Here is a 26,596-nt window from a genome sequence, read left to right as displayed (position 1 = left end):
CAGCATTGTCTGAACGGCATAGCGAGCGAGCATTTTTATGTCGCTATTAGCGATGCAGCTTTATGTGAACATAAACTGCCGAGCCTAGCGTGCAAGCGTTTGGCTGCGCAGTATTACCGCCGGAGTCTCGCAATCGATATTGGAACCAGGCTTTAGTGACATGGAAATTGCATCAAATATAAAAATCTTGTATAAGAAGCTAATCAGCATTATTGTTAATGCTTGCATCTAGCTATTCAGTGATTCATGCAGACATTGTAGAATGTACAACCACTCGGCTAATTCTGATTTAACCAGTTGAAATGTGTCAAAGAGTCTGGAAAAACATTCAAACGATAAGTATTTAACTTGTTTTGACATGTCAATGTCAAAATGATTGAAACATTCACACTTGTTAATTAAAATTCAAGAGATGAACTAATAAATTCAACAGAACTTTTGGCTAGCTCAATGAATGATAACTCCAACAACTTCTACAAGAAAACATTATTGTTACTCTTTCAACAAACAGTTTAAATAATCTTCAAGTAGAGTCCCCTACACAAGAATAAAAGTTTAGGTTAAGTAACAGGTCCGTATTGACAGGTATTTATGTTATTTCAGTTTGGCCTTAATCTAATACTTGAGGTATACAGTAGCTGCTCTGCATGAAACTGCTAATAAGGTTATCCTATCACATTAGCACTATACCTCTTGACCCGTATTTTTTCATGGTTCATTAAATTTTACACTACGTCAACAAAGACTGAGCGAGGCGTTTGTCTTGATAACCACAAATCCTTTCTATCTTGATATTATTGATTAGCTTTGCTGCCATGCCGAGGTACATAGGAGACGTTAGTGACGATGAAGAGTACATAGATGTCATCGATGTCAAGCAGAATGACAATCCGCCTTTGCCAAGAGCTCGAGAGCCAGCATTCAATGGACGAAAACTGCCTCAGAGACCCACTAGAACTCGCTGGACACTTGTTTCTTTGGGACTTCATGTTGTCTGGCTTATTGTAGCCTTATGGATAATTATATTTACTGCGAAACAACCAGCAGCTGTAAAAGGTCAACAAGAAGAAAAATTGGAGCTGCTAAATCAAATGTACGAAGAGCTAAATGAAAGAATAAATGCTCAAGAAATATGGATGGATGAAAGAAATGATACCTATGTTGCGATAGAGGGCTTCATCGAGACTGAGAAGCAGAAGAAGAACTCAACCAACCAATTGCATGACAGACAGGGCTATAACAGTATGTTTTTTTAACTAAGATCCAAAATATCTTCATGCTAGCTTATACACCTAATATACCATGATAAACCTTCGAGTTACAGGGTCCTTGACTTACAGTTTTTTCGCCTGTCGAAGTGGGATATAAATTTTTTCGGTTAATTGCTACAGCATGTTTCTTGTCATATGACATCAAGAACAATGTCTATCTGACATGCAAATTTGAACAGCTTTGCTGAGTCACTTTTGTTGAATTAGTTTGAAAAAAGTATTAATAAGGTGGGCTGAAAGTTATGATTAAAACAATGCAACAAGTGCTAAACTAGAAACAGATAGTTACTATAAAATAAGACAGAGGGAAAATTAAATTAAAACTTAGTATGATGATAAAATTCAGGTTTTAGTGAGTGTGTGTTTAGTAAACTAACTTCATTGAAGTTAAATTCAAAGTTTATGTCACGTTATGTGGCATAAAAAAGTTTTGGTGTACCGAGGGCATTGCTGTCAGGTATGTTTAATACTGGTGTTAGCCACTATGTCTGTCTAAAAAGTAAGAGCTACATGCAGTACTGTACATAGTAATGCTACAATTTATTACAGATCTTAATAATTAAATAGGTAACTATAATTATTAAGGTTACTATACTATTTTCCTACAAATTTTAAACGTATAATTTAAGTATATAAATTTTTGATGCTCTTACCGGAGTTGAGTTTGCATTAGAGAATTAATATAGGTTCTTTTGTATCTTTATACAACATTTTCACCTTATGATTCGAACACCAGAATGATTTAGTGTTTTATGGTAGGGTCCACTGTAACTGTTTTACAATTAGCAGTAAATTTTAGTAGTGTAGACCAATAAAAGCAACTATACACCATTTACTTACATCAAATGACCAACAGAGTATTTCAATATTCTCAAATCTATATTGAAATTTACATTTCAGCTTCAGGGCAAGGGAATAAATTGAGTCTGCTATTAAACGCATGTACACAAATAAATTTTATTTATCGGGTTTCAAGTTTTTGTATTATAAAGTACTGATTAAGATTTTTGATCTTAAAAGCTTAAGCTGATGCTGCTTAACACAAGTAGAATAAACAAAATACGCAAAAAAATCACCAACAAAAATGCTCAATTGTTGAAAAGCTCATTATAGAACAAAATCGATTTTTAATACTTAATCGGTGCTTGCTTGAAATATTATACCATGCATTTTGAAAATTGTCGGAAGTTTTTGAAACTCATTTAGAAAAATGCAAAGGAATGAAGTTTTATTTTTACTTGAAGTAGCTAGTAAAATTATTCCTGCCTTATCTGGCTATTTATATAACTAATATGGAAGCAGAAGACAGCAGGGCACAGGGCAAGGGAGAGCCTTTGCGCCTAACCTACCGTGCTGAAGCCAAAATGAAGACTCGGCCCTCCAAAGATAACAGGGGCTTGTACAGGCTTTGCCATGCAGAAGCCAACTGTATTTATTTATATACTTGGGAAAATGTATTTTTTGCTATTCATACTGTAAGTGGTTTGGTTATTGGCAGATCAGTAAAGGATCCAGCAGAGTCTTTACACCATATCTACAGTACAACTCTCACCATCACTATAGATATCATTACCCTACTAGTATTGATGACTTTACCTGATGATACTAGCTAAAATCACTGATAATATTAGCTCTAATGCTGATACCATTGCCATTACTATCTCTATTGTTGCTGCTATTGCTGTCACTGTTGCTATTGTTATTACTGCAGCTAACGCTATCACTATAACTATTGCTCCAAGCTGTTATTACTATGACTCTAATATTACTACTGTTTTATAGTACCAACACTTTCATTATCACTATCAACCAAACATGTCTGCCTTTGACTTCTTCTCTAACTTGGTTGATTAACTTTACCTGTAAAGTAGCTTAAATTTCAATTCAATTAAACAGGAAAGGCAGCTAAAACATTTTTTCTAGCAAGTATAGAGAAAGAGAAGGCAATTCAGAATATATTTTGAATAATCTTCTGTATAGTCATTTTTGGTAATTAAAGTGATTGGAAATTTTTATTACAGCTCGTACGTTGCCAGTTTATGAGCAAGAACTGACCACTAGCAAATACCTTTATCAAGAGAATATGCCAGACATGACAGAAATGACCATGTGTTTCCGGTTCTATGGAGAAAGGGAAGATGATCGAAAGAATGATTACCTTGTCAACATAGCCTTACCAGGTTAGGGTCTACATTTTTGGTGTGTGAGCATCTTGAAGCGGACAGGTATACTTATCGGTGTAGTGGTTTTACGTGTTATACTTGTATGAGAGCAGGTCTCTATCAGACATTATTTCTATAGCAGTATGTGTCATGGTGATACTTATAATAAGTTTATCCTGGTAGCTAGTGTCAAGGTTATGGGTGCTACAGTTGTACTTTTCTATTCTACACGTACTAGTTATGGAAGGATGTCATCATGTAAACTCTACATGTGAGCGATATTTGCTTTTCATGCAAAAAAGTGAGGAAAACTCTTGCTCACATTTATAACTACTAGGAAATATGAGCAACACTTTTAAAGCTACCTCTGAAAGCTTTGGGTAGGATGTTATTAATGAGCACCAGAACTTGCTAAGAACGCCATCTTCAAATCTATCATGTGCACCAGGGTCATTGAGAAGGTCAATCAACTCTTTTTGCATGTCACTATCAATATCAGCTACATTTAACTTAAATGGGTTTCTAGCCAACTTCAAATCTGTGTCATTTAAATCAGGCAAATATTGTTGAAACTAGCAAGCCAGCTGAGAGAGTTGGTCTGCAACCAGATCTTTCATGAATGAAATTGAATCATGTGAAGGCAATACTTCTGACAAGCTATCAAACATATCAAATGATCCAGCATTGACTTTCTCCACATGTCTAGTTTCATGATGAATGCTCTAAGCTTGTCTGTAAAGTTGATTATAGTGGTAGAGTTCCCTTGAAGGGATGTGTTGACAGTGTTTAATCTTAAGAAGATATTTCTCAGATATGCAGCTTTCCATTTCCATTCTGAAGTCCTTAACTTCTCACTGAATCTTGAAGCTTTCTCAGAAGCCTGTGTAGCAAAGAAAGCTGCAATCTCATCAATCAGCCCCACAAATCGATTCAGGACATTGCTTTTAGAAAGCCATCTCACTTCTGTGTAGTAAAGGAGGTTTTCATGATCTGCATCGCAATCTTGACATAATTGATTAAACAACCTTGTGTTTAGGGCTGATGATTGCCTAAGTTTGTCTGAGTGGCACAACTAGTTGGCTTTAAAATGATACCAATTATAGCTCTATAGCAGTGGTTTCAGCAAAGTTATTGATAATTAGAGCCAACTAAACCAAAAATTTATTAAGCTTATAACTTGTATTGTACCCCCTAGATTTCTAAAATGTACCCCTAGGGGTACTTGTACCCCAGGTTGGGAACCCCTGATGTAGAGCATATATAATACCTGGTCCGGTATTATGATTAACCTAACCTAATTATAGGGACAGTTGTTGCTGGTGGAGCAGTGTCAATGTTGCAATGTTTACTATATGATGCTGTATATTGCTTCATAGTATGCTTCTATTATGAAGGACAGTATGCTTGCCAGCTTCGCGCCCTTTGAGAGATTATTATGTGTAGTTAGTATTTGAAAATCCTGATTAGTGTAATGGTAGTGTAATTGCGTCTCACTCAGGTATCCGGGTTCAACTATTGAGTGAGGCAATATTTTTTAGCATTTTTCTTTAATTCGATAAACCAAATATTTGTTAAGGGTGTGTATAAATTGTTATAATTATTGAACCACACGGTATATAAAAAATTCATACTAAATCATTCATCATAAAATTTTACATTAGCTAATCCCAGGAACAGATACATCAACATCGTTGCAGAATAAGAACAAAGACTCAATCGACCATTTTTGAAAAGGCTCTGAGTTGGACAATTTATCAATATTATCTTATTTTAAGGCATTATTATTACTAATAAAATATTAATAACCATTATAACAAGTATTATTGTTAAAGGACATCCGTTCAAAGTCCTTAGATCTAAAATTAGTAAAAATGTGTAGCGGTAAAGGGTCTAGCACAACTTTTTATTTGCAAGCAATAAATTGCGATAAAAAACTATGCTAAGGATGGGTTGTTAACATATTTTTATTTGCTCAACACATGCAGGTAATTGTTTCATTTTGTTTAAGTACAAATACAATCCTTTCTGTAATAGTGTGGTGGTTAAAGTGTAGGAATGTAAATAGGTTCAACTCGGTTTAACTTGATTAACTTGAGCTCAACGTGAGGCAACATATTCCTAACACTTGTGGCAAGTTTTTGGATAAACGTACATCGCTCTTATTATAGTATAAATTGTTTTGATAAGTCTTTAGGCTATAGACTTTCTTTAGGCAGTTATAGTTGTATGTCTCTATACTACATTTATGACAGAAGTCGGTCTTTGAACTGTATAAATTACATTTGCATGCAGCTGCATTATATCTTATGTACTAGGAAGTCTTGAGGCCATAAATTTTATAATTGTACAACACTACATTATATCTGTTTTACTAGGAGGTCTTGGAGCTATTATATACATATTATAATAGTTTTATGCTAATATATTATATTTATTGTACTGGGAGGTGTTGAGCTTTACATTTTATAATTGAATGTCACTAGATAATATGTATTGTACTGGGAGGTCTTTAGGCTTTGCATGTAATAGTTATATGTCTCTTTATTACCTTTATTGTTAAGGGAAAAATTGATTTTATTTTCGTATCCACACATTTAATAGAACATATATACGGTTGACAGTATTAAAATGATTGTGTTCATTCACTTAATCATGTATAAATGTTGCCATTTTTAAAAAAATTTCAAAAAATACTAAAATACTCTTGGATGACTTTGGAGTGTGTGTGTTGTCTTCTAGCGGTAAACAGAGATTGCGTATGAGATTATTAAAAACAATTCAAAATACTAGTGGTAGGTGTCTAGACAATAATATCTTAGTCCCTGTTATTTAGACTATGATATTGCAGCGTTAGGCCTTGTGGTTTCCCTTATTATGGTGGTATCCTATCATCACTGCACAAGTTATTCTACTTTTACCAGCAACTGGTAAGCAGTCAAGTGCTCAAAATTTACTGCCTGACTTTAATCTTCGAAATTTTATGGTACTACATGAACGGTACTTTTATATCATTAGTTTCCTGACTAGCATGAATAATTTTTGAATTTAATGGCAACTCACTTTTTTCTTTTCTAGTTTTTGGTTTTCCTAAACTGATGAATAAAAAAGTTTAGCAGCTTTAAACAGTGGCTAAAGAGTTGGGGCAAGATCTTTGCATGTTTCATTAGCTAATCACCTCACATAACTGCAGAGTTGTATAGACAGGAACTATACATGTAACTTTTTTTTTATTTATAATCTCATTTTAATAAAAGAACTTTTTTATTGTAGTAAGCCTTTATTAAATTAGCTTGCTTTTACATGGCCGATAAATGTAAGGTTTTTATGCTTCAATGGGATTTGGAGTCTCTTCCATTCTAAATCATAAAAGTGGTAAATCCAACTGGATTTGCCGCCATTTGCTAAAGTTGTGCGAAGACATTTACAGTGAGACTACCATGAAACTTCACAAAAACGCTTGCTGCCAATGACTTTAAATTGATAATACCTAGACAAGCTTGTCTTACAACAAGTAAAAATATCAGCAAATGTTACCTTGCCTCTACATAGACTTGTTCCCAACTTCTTTGTCATACGATGGATTGCTCATTCGACGATAACGAGATAGTTAACTTTTTGTTTATTTTATTATGGTTTATGGTTAAAATAACCTGCAGTATCATTTTCTTACTTCTAATTACATTATCTATGCTGTTAGTATCACAAATTTATCTTGTCTTCAAATAGAAGCTTTTTCCTATTCAAATCGATAAAAAGTTCATCATCATCATCATAAAAAAGACCATTGGTCATGTGACTCTGAAATAATAACTGTATAGCAAGGAGTAAATTATGTTGCTATTTTGTAATGTTGGTTGCAGCAATAACGAAAACTCAAAGAAACTACTCATACGTAAGTCAACGTGGTTGAGTTGATGCAATAAGTAGACGAAACATGAGTTGAAAAGCGACTGTCAGCTCTATTTGACTGCCACTATAGGTTAATGGTTGAAAAATAGAGCGCCACCCTTTAGTTGAACCCCATTTCCATTCGATCACCACTTTGACACTCTTATAAAGTCTTTATAAAGTCGTAATAGAGAGTGATCATTAAAAAAGTGTTCACAAAATCATATCAATACCAATACATCATTACATAGTGATTAATTCTTGTTTTTGTTCTGTTCGTATCAAAGCCTGTTTTCCAGCTTTCAAGCTACATGTATTTTGTTTCCGTTATAATTGAAAGCAATATCATAACATAGTTAATAATTGGATAAAGTTAGCAGTATTTTTGTTCCAAGCAATTCTGACACTTCAACATATTTTAAACATGGTTTACATTTAAGATAGTATATGAACGACTACTTTTAGGTTAAAAGTTGTGCTTAATGTTCCTGCGGCTAAAAGTGTATCATTATTTGTGCGAAATCAAGCACACAAAGATTTTGATCTGCTGAAAAAAAACTTTGATGCTAATACTGACTAGTTTAGCAGTGCAAAAAATATTTGAGGTCAGAAGACCTTATGGAAAGAAATGAACAGCCAGAAGAAGAGATCACTCTAAATGAAAGCAACAATCGGAACACAACTGAATGATCAAACGAAGCGAATATTTTGGTTTAAAAAAGTTAATTTCTGTTTGCAAATGTATTACAAGCATGGTTTTTTATGTAACTTGCTTTTGAATATATATTTGTAGCATTTGATGGAATATTACATAACTTATAAATATGCAGAATTATAGCATATTATTTGACAGCATTATTTTGGTGATCATAACTCGGCTTGCAATGGATCGATGCTCATAAATATTCTTCTACTACTAAGAAGCCGGTTTTGACCAGCTTTGGATTCTAGCAAACATATCAATGAGTACAACGAGATTTTATGCCGCATCGTTAAATATAATCATACAATGAAAATATGCCTTTAAATTTTTAATGAAATAAAAATTTTAAAATTCCAACAAAGAGCAAAGCGTTGCACCGGCTATATTTTCATTGCAGATTTACTGCAAGCAGTATATATCAACAGCTAGAAATATATTTTCGCTTCCAATGCAAATCTATTCGAGTTTTGCAAAAAAATGGAGCAAACTTAGCAAATTCCATGCATCAAAAAATGCTTTATGATGATCCGCTCCAAAGAGGGTACAAAATATAGGCATCATTCAGGTTTAAGTTTACTTTACCAAAAATCTGACGAATTCTTTGAAAAATACAACACCACGCTCTATTCCGACGTCACTTCTAGTGAAATGACACTGCTGGGAAAAGGTTAAGTAAAAAAGCACTATGGCATTCCAATAGATATTTTATGGTAACTAATGTAGCGGCATGCCTGTACTTATGTAGGCTCAAACGCATATTTGTTAGCTTTAAAAAAGGAAGTGAATACTTGTGAGCAGATTATTGTCCTCTCTGTTACTAATCACTGCAGTTCGGACCACATAAAGTTGGTCAACTCTCTCGACTTTGTTTCTGTTTAATTATTAATCATGATTGTATTGAAAGTCCTTTATATAATTTTTTTGACTAAAACCTGAACTTGTCATAAACTGTGAGGTATTGCGATAAATAGAAATTGTCTCCATAAAGTGGTAAAGTCCATGATGTATATCAAAATTCTATTTCTATATCAAAAATCTATTTTTGTAGACAAAGATGAACTCCATGTTGGGTGGTCTAGTAATGGTGATCTAGCTGTATGGATTATTGGAGAAGAAGCTTTTCTTGCTAATAAGAGTGCTGATGAGATGTGGGTGGGCTGGAATAAACACTGTTTTACGTGGAAGGCAGGAGATAAAGTGAAGGTAAGTTAACAGAAAAGGCTGCAGGTACACTTATTAAAGCCAATTTCAGAGTCATTCAAATGAAGAGGAATATTACAGCAGCAGTTGATTTGCAAATTAAAAATTGCAAATCAAAAAATATTGGTAACCTGTACATGTATCGTACATCAAAAAGTAAGTTACCAGTGTAAGCGCTTACAGAGACAATCTGATTCATGACCTTTAAAGTAGTTTACCAGATAATGTTTGTAAAGTATATTTAATAATGCTCATTAGACGAGGGCATTACAATGTAATACATTGTGTTGTGTAGGAAAACATTGTGATACATTGAAATACATTGAAACTTTTCTGTGCAGTGCAATATATCATATTGAATTGCAATGCAAAGCAATTAACTATATTGAACTGTAATGCGAAACAAAAAGGATATTCATTGCAATTCATTTATTTCATTCCAGTTCATCGCATCTCGTTGTATTGCATTCATTGCATTTTAATCTCTAAAATTTTTATTGTATTGTAAAGCATAGCATTTTAATGCGCTACCTGGCATTATCTAGCATTGTATAGCACTGTATGATATGCAGGGCACTGTATAGCGTTGTATAGAGTTGTGTCACGTTTCCGGCATTGTTCAGCGATTTGTGGAGTGGTATGGCATTGCATGTTGTTGTGTGGCATTGTTCGGTGTCTTACAACGTTTGACAGCATTATACGGTGTTTTATAGCATTTCACTCTGTTGCACAATATAGTATAGCAATTTACAACAATCTACAGTGTTGTGCAGCACTATATGGCATTGTATGGTAATGTACAGCAATTCAAAGCATTACACTGTGTCGTATGGTACTTGACAGTGATGTACAGTGTGGTACCACATTTTATGGGGTTGTATGGTGCTGTCTAGGATGGTATGGCATTGCATTGCATTGTATGGCATTGTATGGCGTGTTTGGTTGTGCATTTTTTTCATAACATTGATTGGCATTTTTTCGCAATGATTTGTGCAGTTTGGCATGAATTTGTGGTTTTTTTGGGTCAGTTTACATATTTTTGAATTTTTTTGCATTTTAATATGGTTATGCAGTGTTCTGTGTTAATTTGCATTAATAAAAATACAAAAAAATGCAAACACCGTATAAAAAAACTGCATATTTTGGCATCAGTTTGCATTGTATGTTTTTCTTTGCATCCAATTGTATTGGACTTTGTCATACTGCATTGTGCTGCACGTTAGTTTATTCTGTTGTATTCTCTGTATTAACTTGTTATGGGTTGCATAGAGTTAGCATCTATTGTACTAAAATGTAATATATCATATTAGATACAAGCGCATGTTAGTGCATCATATAGTACTAAGGTGGGTTTCATTATGTCATACTTTCGAGTTTATATTACCGCATGGTATTGTAGAGTATCACTTTTCATTTTACTATAATATCTTTTATTGAGTTTTATTCTATTGTGGTGCATGAAATAGTCTGGTATAAAACCGTTTAGTATGATATAATATTATATATATAATATAATATATCTCATTGTGTTGTATGGCATTGTTTGCCTTTTTATTGTATCATACCACAATCTATTGCATTGAATTGTACTGTATCATTTTCCATTCTGAACTATTGTATTGTATAGTAGTCTGTTGTGCTACTTTACTATCTGTTGGGTCCCACTTTTATTGGGTTGAAGTCTTTGTAATGGATTTTCTAGTACTGATTTATATTATATGGTAGTTAATCGCATCGTGTTGGATCGTATCGAATGTTATTTTATCATGTATCATATCACATTGGATAGGCTTGTATTGCAACATTTCAAATTTCATTTTATTGAACTGTTTGGTATTGAATCATAATATATCATTTTGAATTGTGATGTAATGTTTAGCATCAGAATATATAGAATCATCTTAGGTTGTATTGTATTACATGGCAATATATGACAATGTATAGCACTGTATTGCAATGTTTTTTGCAATGTATTGCACTGCAATTCATTTCATCACAATTAATTACAATACATTGCATTATTATTCTTTGCATTTTATTATGTTTTATTTCATTGCATTGCCATTTTGGTTGCTATTGCAGTCTTGCATTGGAGTTATCTTATGTGTAATTTGTATTGCAGTGTATCATATTTTACTGTATCATAAAGGGTGGCATTGTATTATATGTTGCTGTAATATTTTGTATATTATTGTTTTGTAATGTGCATCTTTGTTTTGCATTGCTTTATGTTGTATTTTGTTGTACTATATATTATTGTATAGTCTCATAATGATCATATTGTATAATATCTCATCCGAAATTGTAACGTATTTTACTGCACTATATTTTATTATATAGTTGTACCTAATAAACAGCTTCTTTTTAATTTTATAGTCAAGGTATTTTGCAGAGCAATCTCAAATGACATATGAGCTATAAACTTTTTTGCTTTTGCCAAAAGCTTTTGATCTGAAAGCACCTGATGTGTCTTGTCTGTATCAGACGTTGTCTCATCTCGTTATTTTAAGCTAGCTGTTTTTTTAGCTTTGAGTACCGACAGCAGCCTTTTGGTTTTCTAACTTGTAAGGGTAATCAAAGCCGTTAAAAACAGGCTTGCCAAAAGTGAGCTAACAGTGTTTTACGCAAATTTTCTTTGGTCAGAAAAATAAAAGTTTTGCATACCAAATTCTAACAAGATATTTGATGGCTTTTCTCTTCTATGTAGTATATTGAGCAGTTTATTATCTATCACTTTTGGTAGCGTAAAGGACCGTGCACATGCTTGCTCAAATCATCATGTAGCTGCTCAATAGACCATCATCAACAATAAGATGTATAAACTATATGTGATTAACTTTCACTGACCTCTTACCAACAAGCAATAGAGTTGCATTTTGGATATTGCGAGTCTTTTTGCTATCTTCACGTATATCCACGCAAGATCACAGAAACTGCTAGTTTGCGGAATGACACTTGACTTTGATATGAACAACAACTGAAGTTGGATCTAATGCCATTAATAACTATTTAGTCAAGATGTTAACGGTTGCGTTTTTCAGAATCAAATGTTCAAAATGTTGGAAATTCATTGTATCATCCGCTGGGTGCGCTTCACAAAATGATGATATAGGAACTATTCGATGTGGCCCATCGCCGAGCTAATTGTTGATTTGATTGATAATGTGTACAGGTCTTTGCTGAAGCATTTTCTGACTTTTTTATTATGACAAGAGACAACTCACTACGGATTGATAGTACTATCATATACTTATTTAATATTATTTATTTAATATTGATAGTGGTACACCAGTCCACAGAATCATGGCTTGATGGAACTCATATCAACTGCAACTGCACCATCACAAACTATCTCTTATGGAGGCTACATGACTCTACTCCAGGAACAAGACAGAATGGGTACAACAATCTATTTTAGTCATTGTTTTTCTTAGTCATCAGAACCATCTTTTGGAAGTTAAGGCTTTTTATAAAAGGAAAGTCGTAAAAATCCTTAAGTCTCACACAAATAATCGATTTCAACATTGCTATGCTGACTTGATCTTCACCTAGTTGCATTTTAACAACCTCGCAACCAGTTGCATTGCTAATAACTCAATATATGTAGCTTGATGCAGAGTTGCATGGTCATCTATAAGATAATCATAGCTGCTAGAAATCAGCAGTACCCACACACAATATGTCAATGACATTCAAGATACGAATGTCTGCATCAATTCGCAAGTCATCTGCAAGATGAAAATGGTAATAATCTGCAAGTCAAGGAAGTTTGGTTACTCATGAACTTTCATTAAATGTTTTGTGCTTGCATAATGGTAACAACTCTTGCAAATGATGCACAAGAAAATGCTGCACAAGCTAATCCATTTCAAATATTTTTCATTCTTCAGTCATTTACATTTCAACTTGGGCAGGTGTTAATGTGCCAAATGCTGCTAAGAGTGGCAAGCCTGTGCCACTAGTTATTGACGTATTAGTCAGTAATTAGCAATGCAGTCTTTTTTTGCCTTAGCTTTCTTAACAAAGAGCTGGCAGTAGTGTACATTGAAGCGCTTATCACATGGAAGCTGAACGAGCACACAACTCCAAGTCCACTTCATGCGCACCATAAAAACTTAGTGGCAGAAAACAGGTTTAAGTATTAATACTTTTTCAATGCCTTGCTAACTGAACAAGGTAGTTTTATTTTCAAAATTTTTTTTATAACGGTGTTATAATTCACCCTCAGTGATTGTCTCACCTACTGTGGTTACTCAGTAGTTTAGACATTCATTGGAAAAGTCAGCGCAATATTATGTTGTTAGTCAAACTTTCGGGAACTAGTTATTCTGCCTGGCCTCATGCAAACTACATATTAGTTACAATACTTGTTTATTTACTTCTATAAATACAAAGTGTTTACTTGAAGATCATGTAATAAAGATGGTCCAGGCAATGGGATTATATAGTAATGTTGTATTTATGCATATTTCGTGTCTGAATAATTAATTACCTAGAGTGTATATATACATACAGACTCTGTGTAAAACATGTGAATTGGGGTAATAATCAAGTAAGTCAGCACTCTTACATTTGTACAAATAATAAAAGCTCCTAAAGATTGTAAATAAGAGTTTTCTTCTCCTGGTTGATGTTTCAATTACTTATCTACCAGCGCTACATCATCTTCTTATTTCATAAATTAGACAATACATATGGGCTGTATATAACATTAGAGCTTTATTGATATATGTGTTGGAAAATTTTTGGTAATAGTTTCACTTTTTAATTCATTTTAGGTGGAAATTTTGACATCAGACAGACAGTCACTGGTAAGATAGCGGAGTTCAATATGTGGGACTTTGAAATGAGCGTCGCTCAGATCAATAGAAGAACATGTGGATACAAAGGAAACATTGCATCATGGGACACATTGCAGAAAGACAAAACTGAAGGAATGACCACAGCCACATTTCCTGCATGTAACGGTGAATTGACCATTTTTTCTTAAAGACTTTTTATCATAATAACTTTAGATTGTGGAAATATATGAAAAAGCCTGAATAACATAGTAAAAAGTGGTCAGCTACGGTTACGCTTCTTAACAAGAATCACAACAGCTTTCATGCTGCTTTGTGTATATCTTGACCTATGATGTGATTTTGCAGTTTATCTTAGACGTCTGCCCATGTCTAGCGAAAATTATCTAGAAATTAGGTTGAGTTATCAGTACCTGAAAGCACCTGAATTACAAGTTGAAAGTAATTTTGCTGAAAAAAAATTGTAAATTCGTCCCAAACGCTTTTATCCTCTTTGATTCGTTTACTTGAACGAATGCATTTTTAAATGAATTTTGCAATAAATGAATGCAAAGAATGAATTTTTAGATGTTGTGCTGCTGTTTACTACATATGCTATATACTTTACTTATGTAACTTCAATATTCTCAGTTTAAAAGATTTAATCAATGCAAATGCAAATAGTTCTGCACCCAGTGAAATACCACTGGTTTTTGTCAGCGATATTTTCTCGGGTCTGTTCTTAACTAATATTTATGTTACAGCCAAAAACGGCACTTGAAAATGTAAAGAATGCTTCAACCACCTGCTCGGGTGTGCCACAAAAACAGCTAAATATAGTAAAAACTTATCTTTGTTACAGAAGAATCAAATGATTTAACCGTGTACACTCAGAATCAGTCTATATTAGACTATCTCTATCAGAGTGAGCTGCCAGGACTTAGTGAGCTAACAGCTTGCTTCTGGTATAACAGCGCTGAGGGTACATCCAGACGTAATATCTACCTCATCAGTATTGCTACTCAAGGTTTGTGACAAAAAGTTGTCCATGCATTTCAATTTTTATTTTATTTTTAATTTTTCAAACTGTAACAGCCAGTATTTTGGCATTGCATAGGATGTGCCAGAAATCTTAATGACTGGATTACCGGCATTCCTATGGCTCTGTTTACAAATGTTGCTTCTACACAACAGCATAAGCCAATCTAATTCATTCTTTTGCAGAGGTTGGAGCAAAGGTTTTACTTCCATTTTAACCATTTTAGAATATCTTCATCTCATTCCTTCATTATAATAACAGTTTTGTATGGATCGACAGCCCCAAAAAAATCAATGTGACTTGTTTGTTGGTAGGTCATGAGTTATTACTATACAGATTAAGAACTATATAGTACTAACCATATTCTTCTAGGGTATTTTAAGTAATGAAACAATGATGATTGTGAACTCAATGGATATGATGCTACTGTAAAGATTTTTGGGTTTTTGAAATCGTACGAAATTTTATAATTTTAGCCCAAAAACTTTGAAACGCATTTTATTCTCTTCGGTGGCGTTTGGTGTGCACTGTCAAAATTTATTTACTAGTATTTTACCAAATACCATTGCATTATGAGCATAATTAGATATATTTATTATAAGTCTAAAAGCTTTCTATTATCGGAATAATTATCCAGGGTTACTGACACACATTGACATGAACAGCCAAAGTTTAAAGGGTAAACTTCTCAGAACGAATACACAAGTTTGTTTCTCAAAAAAATGGTTCATAGCAACGGTATCTTTATTGAAGCTAAACATTTTATTTGAAAAGATGACATGAGAGAAATAAAAAGGCTTTTAGTTTAAAAACACTCTGTGTTCACAATGCTAAGGTAATAATTCTTGCACAAAAAGAATATCAATTACCTAAGAAGAAAGTAACGATAAGGATAAATAAAGAGATAAAATTACAAAAGATATTGTAGTTTACAGTTGATGGGCACAGGGAAACTTACATCAGATTGTTTGTAATAAAATATAATTTTAAGATTGGCAGTATTTAACCATTTAGTATTAAAAAGATAGTATTCTCTCAACCAATGAAAGTAGTTCAAGTTATAACTGAATATTGCAATGTACAGGGCAAGAGCGGGAGTTGTCTATACAATGTGAGAGCAACTCGCAGAACATTACTATTTTCTTGTGAAGGAACTAGGTGAACATTAGTTTTTTTGTTAGTACCAGGCAAACAGAAAACAAGCAAACAGAAGTCAGGCAAACAGAAACTCATGTAGTCAACAGTCAGACCAGTTTCAACTACTACATGTAGTGTTGGAGCACTAGAACTATCATGCTAAACAGGCAAGCCAGAGATTACACCAAGTCATGCAGATACAATGCCGGTTCTTATTCTAAGATCCTTGAACACACTAATATCACAAAAAGATTTATGCTAACATATAATAAAAACAAAAGTAGTGCATTTTACAAGTTCAACCTAGAACTAACTTGTCTGAAGTTGTTACAAAATAATCATCTTCAGTTACTTATAACTGTCCATAAAAAGCAAATTTGTCTCAAGCTGCAATGAGGTACTCAGTTAATTCTTGTTATCACTCAGTTAATTCTGCGTGACATTTAAAATTAACTGTGCAGAAGCTCTGAGAAGCTCAGTTAATTCAACTGTGTGATTCAAACGTTGATTGTCTAGTAATACAAGGTTCATAGTATTTATACACAAATTGATATGGAGAATTGTTTTGGTTCGAGCTCTCTTTATAAATAAAGCATTGCATGGAACATGGAAAAAAAATCCTTTCAAAATATCAATTAGATCAAGAAGAGCCAACTCCAGGCAGTAAACCACAGCTATGCAGTCAGTATGCATAGAGTGATTAAACACAGACAAATGCTGGCACAAGTAAATAAAAAATACAGTAAATAAAATAGTGAAATGCTACTAGCTAAAAGTTATAAGCTATAATTGGATGAATATAATAATATGTGGTGAAAAATTGCTATGTGCAACTAGCACTGCATCCCCTCCTAGCAAACAGTTGATGAAGTTTTTTTTGCATAATCAGAGTGTTTGCTTATTTGCTTAAATTAAGATTGGTTTCTTACTCTTTAATAAATTGTTAAACCTTTTTTTTATTGCTTGTACCACAATCAGGTTGTTTACAAGCAGTCGTCTGTCGTGAATTTGTATTGATCTACCTCCATTTCAAGTTTTTCATAGCTACACCTTTATTATAGACCTATCTGGACCTTCTTTAATTGCGTTTACATCCATATCCTTCTTTGTATAGCAGCTGAGGTGAATCGGATTTTGTTCCATTATTGTGCTGGTTCTGTTCCAAAACTGTTCTTTAACTTTTTTCAATAAGGATGTCATCCATTGAAGATAGGCCTTGCCATTTTAGTATTTAAACATTTATTATGCTGTTTTGCCACTTGAAGTTTATGATGTCTTTCAAGTGTTTTGTCATCACAACATGTAGTTTCTTTACTGTGGCTTAATAAATAGTGCGGGTCTTTGCGCGGTAACAGTGCATCTTAGGTCAGTACAACGCGCATACAATGCATGCTCAACGCACATACAATGCGCTTGCAATGCACAAACATTGTGGATAAAATGCGCATAAGCTATCATCACAACGGTCTATTGATAATAAATATAATACTTTGTGGAATGTTTTAGACCTGTTTTATTAACAGACTATAAATAGAATATTACATAACAATATAATATCATTACTACTATTGTTATTATTATTACACATTAGTTTTATTAATAATATTAATGTGTTAACAGTGTCACGTTGTGGCGCTTGCGATGTTAATTACTTGTCTCGGCATTTTATCTGCAATGTTTGTGCATGCAAGTGCCTTGCATGCGCGTTGCGCATGCGTTGTATACGGGTTGTACTGACTTAAGATGCACCGTTACCATCTGCACTATGTAAGAGAGTTGATTGAACCACTGCTTGATTCTTTTAAACTTCTCCCTGACTGAAAAATACTCGTTTTTCATAAGTCTCTACTAAATCTTGCCATAGGTAGCACTAGCGTTTGGATCCATGCTTAAAAATGTAGTGGAAAACAAACGTAAAAATAGAAAACATTGTGGGGACTAGGACACAGCACTGCCTGATTCCATTTGTTACCGCAAAATCTTTGATGGGTTATTACTTTGAACCACTCGTGTCTGCATCTACTCTGTAGTGTTCTTATCAGATCAGTTACTTTCAATGTGCATCAGGATTTTTGTAGCACAATCTAGAGACTATCTTACGCAATTATATTATCAGAGGCTTTTGTAAATTCTATGAATACTGTGTAGAGCTTCTCATTTTGTTAAGGAAAAGGAACGAAGCTACTAGGTATCAATCATAACATTAGGCATGCATAAAGCAATTGTAAAACTGCATCCTATGCAAAAGTAACAATCAAACTTTAAAAAAAAACTACATATATTAGTAATAAATAAAGAACTATTTCTTTGTATTTGTTTTAAACATTTTAGTTTTGGGTTAAAATTTTTGTAGCAGCTTTTCTCTGGATTCCCTTAAAACCTAACCGGTTTTTTAAGTTACAGGAATTGCACTGGACCAACTTTTGTTCAGTTATAAAATGTATATTTGTAACCCAGATCAGAAAAAGTTGTCAGATAGATTATAAAAAATTGTTACTTAGAACTACTGCATCAACCACTTGGCATGTTAAAATTTTCCGAAAAAAATTGGACTATGATAAAAATATCACATTGCACTAGATGTATTACAATTGCAACAACTTTAATATTCAATATTCTTTGCAGGTAAATCCAACGAGTTCCTTGTTGGATGGACTTCAAGAGAAGAATTAATCATTGAGATTCACGATATTTCTATGAAATTAGACTTGGTAGAGACTGATGATATGTCCAAATTGTGGGAATTCTGGCATAAACACTGCTTTACATGGAAAGCAGGAGGTATGTTCAAGGTAAAGTAGATATTATTGAGTAACAAGACAATGTGAACAAAATACATTATTTCAATAACAAAGTTGGTTTTTAAAAATGATAAACCGAATTGTGAAGTTTTAAAACAAAACTTTTAAAACTCTCAAGGTGGATTGTTGTGTGATGAAAGCGTGCAGGTGTAATGACGAGATTTTAATTGAGTTATTGGCATCATACTCTTTCATTCACAGATAACACTGACACATAAAAGACTGAAAACAAAAAATTAACTAGTTGAACTAAATTGTGAGTTGAAAGATGAAATTCTGAGCCAAAGTTAAATTGAAACATAGTATTATTATGGTTCAAATCACTCAAATTTAAATGATACCGATTTTTGTATCTCTGATCAATTCTCATAACCATACTTCAAATTAACATTACGTTACCTTATGCATAATCTAATGTGTACCGCTAAGGAAATATGACCAATTTGACTTAACTGTACTCATTCATAGCCACCAACTGCGATGAGTCAGTCAACAAGACCAAAGGGCAAGACGATCATGCAAATGAAACTCGACAAAGACCATGCCAGCAACTGACACCGACAATACCGCACACACAACAATAAGCTCACTAAGCCAAACCAAAAAAACAGGCCTTTTATGCCAATAACATTTCTAAATACTATGCGCAGAAAATAGTGCTTGCCATAGCAAGAATATTATTAGATATGAAAATATTAGGCTCATTTAGTGTTTGAGATAAGATAAGTTCAGTAAACAACATTACTTTAGTTAAAGTTTGAAGTACTTCGCTATTACTGTCATGATGGAACAATTAGAGAAATCGTAAGCTTTGACAACCAATGTAAGAAATGCAGCGCATCTACCACGCCTCAATTATTTCCATTTGTTAAAAATAACAATCTCCAACCTCCCCAGCTATAAAGTGCTGACAAAAAGGAGAAAGCTACCAAATTTATAGTTATAAACAAGCTGCAAGGAAGTAAGCTAAGCAAAGTTTTTTCAAAGATGCTAAATGTATATGATAAGTGTATAGGAGAGTGAAGTAAAATTACTTGCTTTATGAAAGGTGTTCCACTTAATTTGGAGAATATGAAAGGCCCTAAAATTTGACACTCTTATGCATGTGAAATGAGTAACACTAGTGCTCATATGCTATTTCGTATCAGTCTAGTTCATTGTGGTTTTGTTCATATTACAATAATTTGCATGAGATATTGCATTGTAGCATTTTAATCTAAGTGTATTAACCTCAATCAAATTTAGTCAATAATATTCTTGAAACATCCTGACAGTCTGACCACCTCCAGTATGAAAACAATCAGAGATAATAAAATAATACCGATACTTTCGGGTAAAATCTACTAAGCTTTTGCGCAAATTCATCTTTAACACTATCTTATTAATTTTGCTTGTCACAAAATTTATGGAGGTGATTATGTTTTGAGATGACTCAATAGTTATTTGAATGCAGTTTAGAGCTTTGTGTAATGAAATTGTATAATTAAAATAGCTTCATTCTCAATAATTATTATTAAAAATTTAATACAAAACTTGTCTAAAGCTCTTAATAATAGTTATCCGTTGTAATTATTATTGTCCTAGTAAGTTTTGTTTCATAGAAATATTTACTGTATTTTGCTGCTTTCTCACAGTGGTACACGGATAGAGAAGGAGATGGAAACCTAGATCTTATCTCTTCCGTAGAAGTTACAAACAAATCAATACGCTCTAGAGGTAACATGGTGCTTTTACAGGAACAAGACTCATTTGGTAAGAGCTTGTCAACATTTTTCCAGTTTATTTTGATTGCTAGTATTACAGCAGTTTATAATTGTATTATGAAAATTTTAAAATTTAGTAAGCATATGAGATTAATTTGCCGCAATATATATTAACTAAAGCACTAGAGTAACTATTTTACCTTTTTTCAATTAATTATTATACGCAGTTTTCCATTTCTTACCAATTTATTTCTATGACCAGTTTAGCGCGTGATGTATTGCTTCAAAACAGTGCTACGGTGTTTATCTGGTGGCCTATTTAATATTTTATAAATATTGCAGCATTTAAAAACTAGTGCTAAAAAAATTATGAATAGTTGAGATAGATATAAAAGGTCATGTGGTCCATGTTACTGTTTTATTTTTAAATACATTTGCTTGCATTCGGCAGTGAATAAATGATCAATATGGTACATCTACTTAAAGTTTTCTTCCAGTGGTATTAATTTTACTTTCTTTCAGCAAACACATTAAATGAAAATTAAGAACTGTCATCATATCTCTTAAATAATGGTTGAAACTGTATTGTAATTACATTTCATCAATGGTTATGTCCCTGTTTTATAACTTTTTTTTGCCTTCCGACATCAAACACATAGTTTTTTGTATCTATCAAGCGGCATACTTTTGCCATTTGGCATCATTACAATTTTTTCTCAAAGTACAAGTTTAGCAGTCAATTTGTTGAATACATTGGAGTAGCTATTTAAACTATAATTTCAAACGTCGGAAAATATGCTATTCACCAAAATTCTTCCCGCAACGTCTATAAGTGATATGATGCTACTGCTCTCTCAGTTCAGCGATACTCGTTATAATCTATATCAAAAATGAAACAAGAAACAGATAAGGGGATAAAATTTCGCACCGCTACGAATTTAAATTTTAGCTTACCAAATTTATACTAAAATTTAGTTCTAATTGTGTGTTTAGTGACTAAATGTAATTAAGTTAAATTCAATTTTTACATTATATGTCTGCCTCAGAGGTAATAACTCTCTATAATTAGTACTGCTCATAGTGCATTGTAATGTTTTATTTCATTGCGGATAATAACAAGTATAAATACGCTAAATAAACTAATTACACTTAAGGTAGTGTATATAACTATAGTTACTAAGGTTAGCATACTATTTTTCACTAATTTCTAATGTGTATAAATGATTGATGTTTTATCAGGGAGTTTGCATTGGATAAGTATTATGGATTTCTAAATACCTCTACGTGGCATTTTTACCTTACAAAGCCAAAACAGGAATGAATCAATCTCATATGGCGAAGTCTACTGTACTATAAATTACAGGCGGAGCTCTTGACATCAACCAAGTTGCAACAGGAAAACTGGCGGGGTTCAATATTTGGGACTATGAGATGACTCACCAGCAGATAAATATAAAAACTTGTGGAACTAAAGGGAATGTGGTATCAGATGATACATTGGAGCAACGGGGAACCATGGTAACAGCAGTTCAAGCCTTTCCTTCATGTCAAGGTGAGATTGAGAAACAAATGGAACAAAAACTAAATCAAACAAACTATAAACAAGGCGCTTTGGTTTCTACTTTGCTGTTAAAATAAGAGTATTGTTGTGAACTCTTCATCTTAATTATTGCAAACCAAAACAGGTGGTTTTGTAGAAACACAGCTGAATCCATAAATTATACTATATGGGATAGATCAAAGATAAAAGCAGTTTCATGAAGTGATAAACTATTATCTGAAATTGAAATTATGTTTCATCTGATTAAATGCAGTCTCTAATGTACATAGGATCTAATTAAATTAAAAGATCACTTTGTGTTACTTTACCTAAACAATTTAAAATTTGAAGCTGATCCACCAATGTGAGCAAATTGCTCAATGTCTAAATTTTGACGAATATTCTCAGCAACAGGATGGTTGCAAGTTTGTCATTAAATCAAAACTGCAAAGTGCAAATTGAATAATGATAATAACAGTGATACTAGTGTTCATAATATATCTCATAGTAGTAAACATAAACAACAAAATTGCACAATTGAATGTTTAACCTATTAAAAAGTGAAACCTACTGTACATAATTTCCTATAAAGTTATAATTTGTTAATCTTTGCTGCAGAGATCTTGTTTGACGTATGGTTATATAAAGTCTGCTTCCTCACATCTTCATTTCGAGCTGCCTGGTGATGATAAACCATTTTAGCAAAGCAGCTGTATAGGAATTCTTCATTAACGGAAAGCTTGTTTTAGTTTTAAATACACCAACAGCTTACCGTGTGCTCTGGCTACAAAGAAGCCAAAACTTGCTTTAACTCTTCAACTACCAAATTTATTTGTAGCTTTGACCGAAGTTTTTTATTCAGGCAAGTGTTGGCATAGCGTCACTAATTTGTAAGAACTTGAGAAAGAATGAAGATATTCACCTAATTTAAAAAACTAGTTGTTAAAAGAAAATACCTTATTAGGACATAAATAAAATTATAAAATTATCTTCACTAAAAAGCAAAAACAACTTTAAAAATTTTACAAACAGTATTTTGCCAGCAACTTCGGTAGCCATACTTTGACTGTCACCATAATATTTGGTTAATATTACAGTTTTTTACATGAAATACATGTACTAGAAGAGTCAGAAACACTCAATATAGAGTTACTAGAATCCCAACCGCTAAGACAGTTTAAAGCTTCCACCGCTGTAAATGATTGTGATATTCTTGCTCGTCAGGTTTTTTCCACGGTGAACTTTTTGTTTGACAATCGGTGAGCCACTAGTGAGAGGCCTGCTGATTAGCCTATATCGTTAGCAAAAAACTTGTTTTCAAGGAGACCAGATCTTATTGGTCCATCTGAAGTGAAAGCTGAGTAATTATAAATAAACTAATGCACTAAAAGCTGATGTATAGGCTTCCGGCCACAACGAGAAGATAACCCTTAGCCGATACATTGGCTTGCGGTAGTGAAAAAGTTAAAGACACACTTAAATAAAATTATTTTAGTAGGTTTAGTTAAAAGAGTATAAATATTTTTTTATCATTAGTCACTGGTTTTGGTGTTTGAAGGAATCCGACCGCCAGGATGTTCCAAGATTAAACCGGAAAAACTTGATAGTGGTTAAAGCGCTCAGAATAAATCTCTTTCAAAATAACGTCACTGCTCATTATCGCTGTTATAATTTATATTAACTATTGTGTTCAAAGTTGCGGCCTTGAGCATATCTATTCGGTCGGTCTCTTAGCAAATATAATAGTCACGAAATTCCTTCTCTGATTTGAACGTTCTAATAGCAATCATGATTGTCGATTTAATTTAGAAACATTGTGGCAATCACACAATCTCAAACATCAGTCAAAAGCACGAATTCTAAAAAATACCAATGATTTCATTAAGATATACCAATACAATCAACTAAAATTTTGTGTAAGTTTATCTTTATGCAATTCTTTGTTCTTTTATGATGTCAGTCTATTGGTGTCTGCCATCTATGTAAACAACTTTTATCGTTGAAAAAACGAAGCTTCTGCCCTTAATTTTTGCAAACGATGCTTGTTTTTACCATTTTTTATTATAATATCAAAGCAACATCAAAAAAGACTATTAAATAAGAAAATGACAATCGTTTGCTACAAATACGGCAGCAGTTTCACGGCTGAGCGAGTGTGCAAACGAATCGATGACGTAAAAAATGATAGATAGAAGCATTTATTATTTGCTCCATTTTATAATACGTGAACATTTTTATGGGTGGAACTTTGCTATTTTTGTTTTAAACAAAACTTGAAAACTGAATGCCAATTATTGATGCTCAGTGCATCTGTTTGTTTAATACAAGTACGAAAAGACATTCAGAGGTAATTCTCACCAATCTAGCAACTAACAGGCACCTCTAGAGCTGAGTACCACTTCTACACGTGTTTCAAAACTCTGTTAAGGAGTAAAGTTTTATGAAAGTATATAGTCATAATTGGAACAAGTGAGGTATTAGCAGTTCTTCTGTCATACAGAACTAGAAATTTTTCCATAATAAACATATATGTGACAGTTTGCACCATTTTCAATACAAATGAGGCATTTTGTACAGTACACAATGGATTCCCAAAGTGAAAATTGTCACTGCGGCTTAGACTTTTTTTAAGCCAAAGCATTTTCAACATTCATGAAATTGTAATGTTTGTTGCATATGGTTGCGATTACCTTTACGAATGTCAACAAACAATACTGTTTAAAATTCAATCCACCATCTTTGAAAACCAGTTTTTCAGGTTTGTGTTGATCATATTGACCAATACCACTGTTGATAAAAAGCTGCATCTAAGGCTAAATTGTTTCCATTTCTATTTCAAAAAAGTTTGAAAGAGCTGAAAAGTCAATCTATTACATAAGACTAAAAAAAACAATTTTATCTCATTTGTATTGAAAATGACATGCCTTATGTTGTTCTTCAACTTCAATAAATGGTTATTTTCTTTTTCAAAAACCAAAATCTGCTTAGCTGTTGTTAATTTATATAATTAAAAGACTGCATTTTAGTAATTAAACTGATAATAACTCAGACACACCTCTGCCTAGGTAATCATTTTAAAATTTCAAAGATTCAATTTTGTTGTCGTGTTGCTGCAGTTTAGTCCATCAGTAAATTTATGTTTAGTTGCTAGAGAAAAACCTAACATATACAGTGCTGCAAATGAAACATAAGCTATTTAATGCTACAATTTTAATATAGGATTATTCTGTTGCCTGCTTACAGAGTCCACTGACTAAAGTCATTTTAAAGAAATATTGGTGCAAAGACAATTGGAGCAACTTCATCAACCTTGCACAGTCCTATGTAGTTTTTTCCTTTGTTTATTTTCAATCTTTCACTCATTTGCAATTTTTTTGCAATCATTTTACTTGCTGTAAGAAGTTTCTGCTGCCATAACATATTTCATGTTTATAAAACCTAGTGATCATTTTTGCTACGATCTGATTATATTACAAAATGAAAATCATTTTTCAATAAACTTTTCCCTCAGAAAGTTTGAAATGGACTACATGTATTTAGTATAACTGTTTTATTCATTATTCTGCTGTTTGCGAGTCAGCATTGAAATATTTTTTAGAACATTCAAAAGGTTCTGCTAAGCTGAAGAGATAAATAAGTGTTTCATAACTCAAAAGATCAAAAATAAATAAATATGTAAAGTTTGGCCAGCGAATAGCAAGTCAGATTACATCCACTAATAGCGGTCTCTGTGGCTATCTTTGCTACGATACGACATGTATGCGTGTAAACATATTGAGAAAAAGAGAGAGAGAAATCTGTTCAGCGGAAAATCAACTAAATTTGCTAGTCCAGTGGAAAATCAACCAAATTTGCTAGCAATATATTTGCTGTCAATTCTTGGATCTTATTTGAAAGATACAGATTATTTGAGATGTAATTACTGTAAATGTAATTTACTGCTCGAAACTAAATATTGGCTCACATACACTGCTATATACTTAGATATACATTGATGACGGAGTAGTGTCTCTTGAAACATCTGACAGTATCAATTCTCAACCGTAGCTTCAAACTTGACACTGAGCGGCAATTGTAGTAATAACACTACTTCACATACATAAAAATTACAGGTATAAGGCTTGGCGATGCATAAGCACAAATGTAGAGAAAAGAAAAAATAATTACCGGCTTGTTAACTCAGAGAAAATATTTAGATTTGATTCTGATTTACCCTGAAGACCAAATCAAGCTTGTTGATGCATAAGTACAAATTTATAGTGAATGACAGGTAACTACTGTTTTTTTATCTTGGAGAAAAATATCTTTTAGATAATAGGCACACATGAAGAATAAGGGAGAAATAATTACTGTTACTTTAACATGGAGAAATGT

At 33.0% G+C, this 26,596-nt stretch overlaps 1 protein-coding gene across 1 annotated transcript; it reads left to right on the top strand.

The window, feature by feature from the left end:
- Positions 1-800: 800 nt before the first annotated feature.
- Positions 801-25,742, top strand: LOC137396754 (uncharacterized). Its single transcript, XM_068083065.1, has 10 exons — positions 801-1,242; positions 3,293-3,451; positions 9,073-9,227; positions 12,506-12,623; positions 14,003-14,191; positions 14,865-15,029; positions 18,804-18,970; positions 20,614-20,731; positions 22,046-22,234; positions 25,466-25,742. The coding sequence occupies exons 1-10, from the start codon at positions 816-818 to the stop codon at positions 25,477-25,479; spliced, it is 1,701 nt and encodes a 566-aa protein (XP_067939166.1). The 5' UTR covers positions 801-815; the 3' UTR covers positions 25,480-25,742.
- Positions 25,743-26,596: the final 854 nt, after the last annotated feature.

The sequence above is a fragment of the Watersipora subatra genome, chromosome 5 (assembly GCF_963576615.1).
Source record: "Watersipora subatra chromosome 5, tzWatSuba1.1, whole genome shotgun sequence".
NCBI lineage: Eukaryota > Metazoa > Bryozoa > Gymnolaemata > Cheilostomatida > Watersiporidae > Watersipora > Watersipora subatra.
Note: the sequence above shows the minus strand (reverse complement) of the source record. Positions and strands in the feature narration are given on the sequence as shown.

Coding starts and splice junctions, on each gene's coding strand:
- LOC137396754 (XM_068083065.1), top strand. CDS start 816: ATGCCGAGGTACATAGGAGACGTTAGTGACGATGAAGAGTACATAGAT. Junction 15,030..18,803: donor CATCAGTATTGCTACTCAAG/GTTTGTGACAAA, acceptor TATTCTTTGCAG/GTAAATCCAACGAGTTCCTT. Junction 20,732..22,045: donor ACAGGAACAAGACTCATTTG/GTAAGAGCTTGT, acceptor TATAAATTACAG/GCGGAGCTCTTGACATCAAC.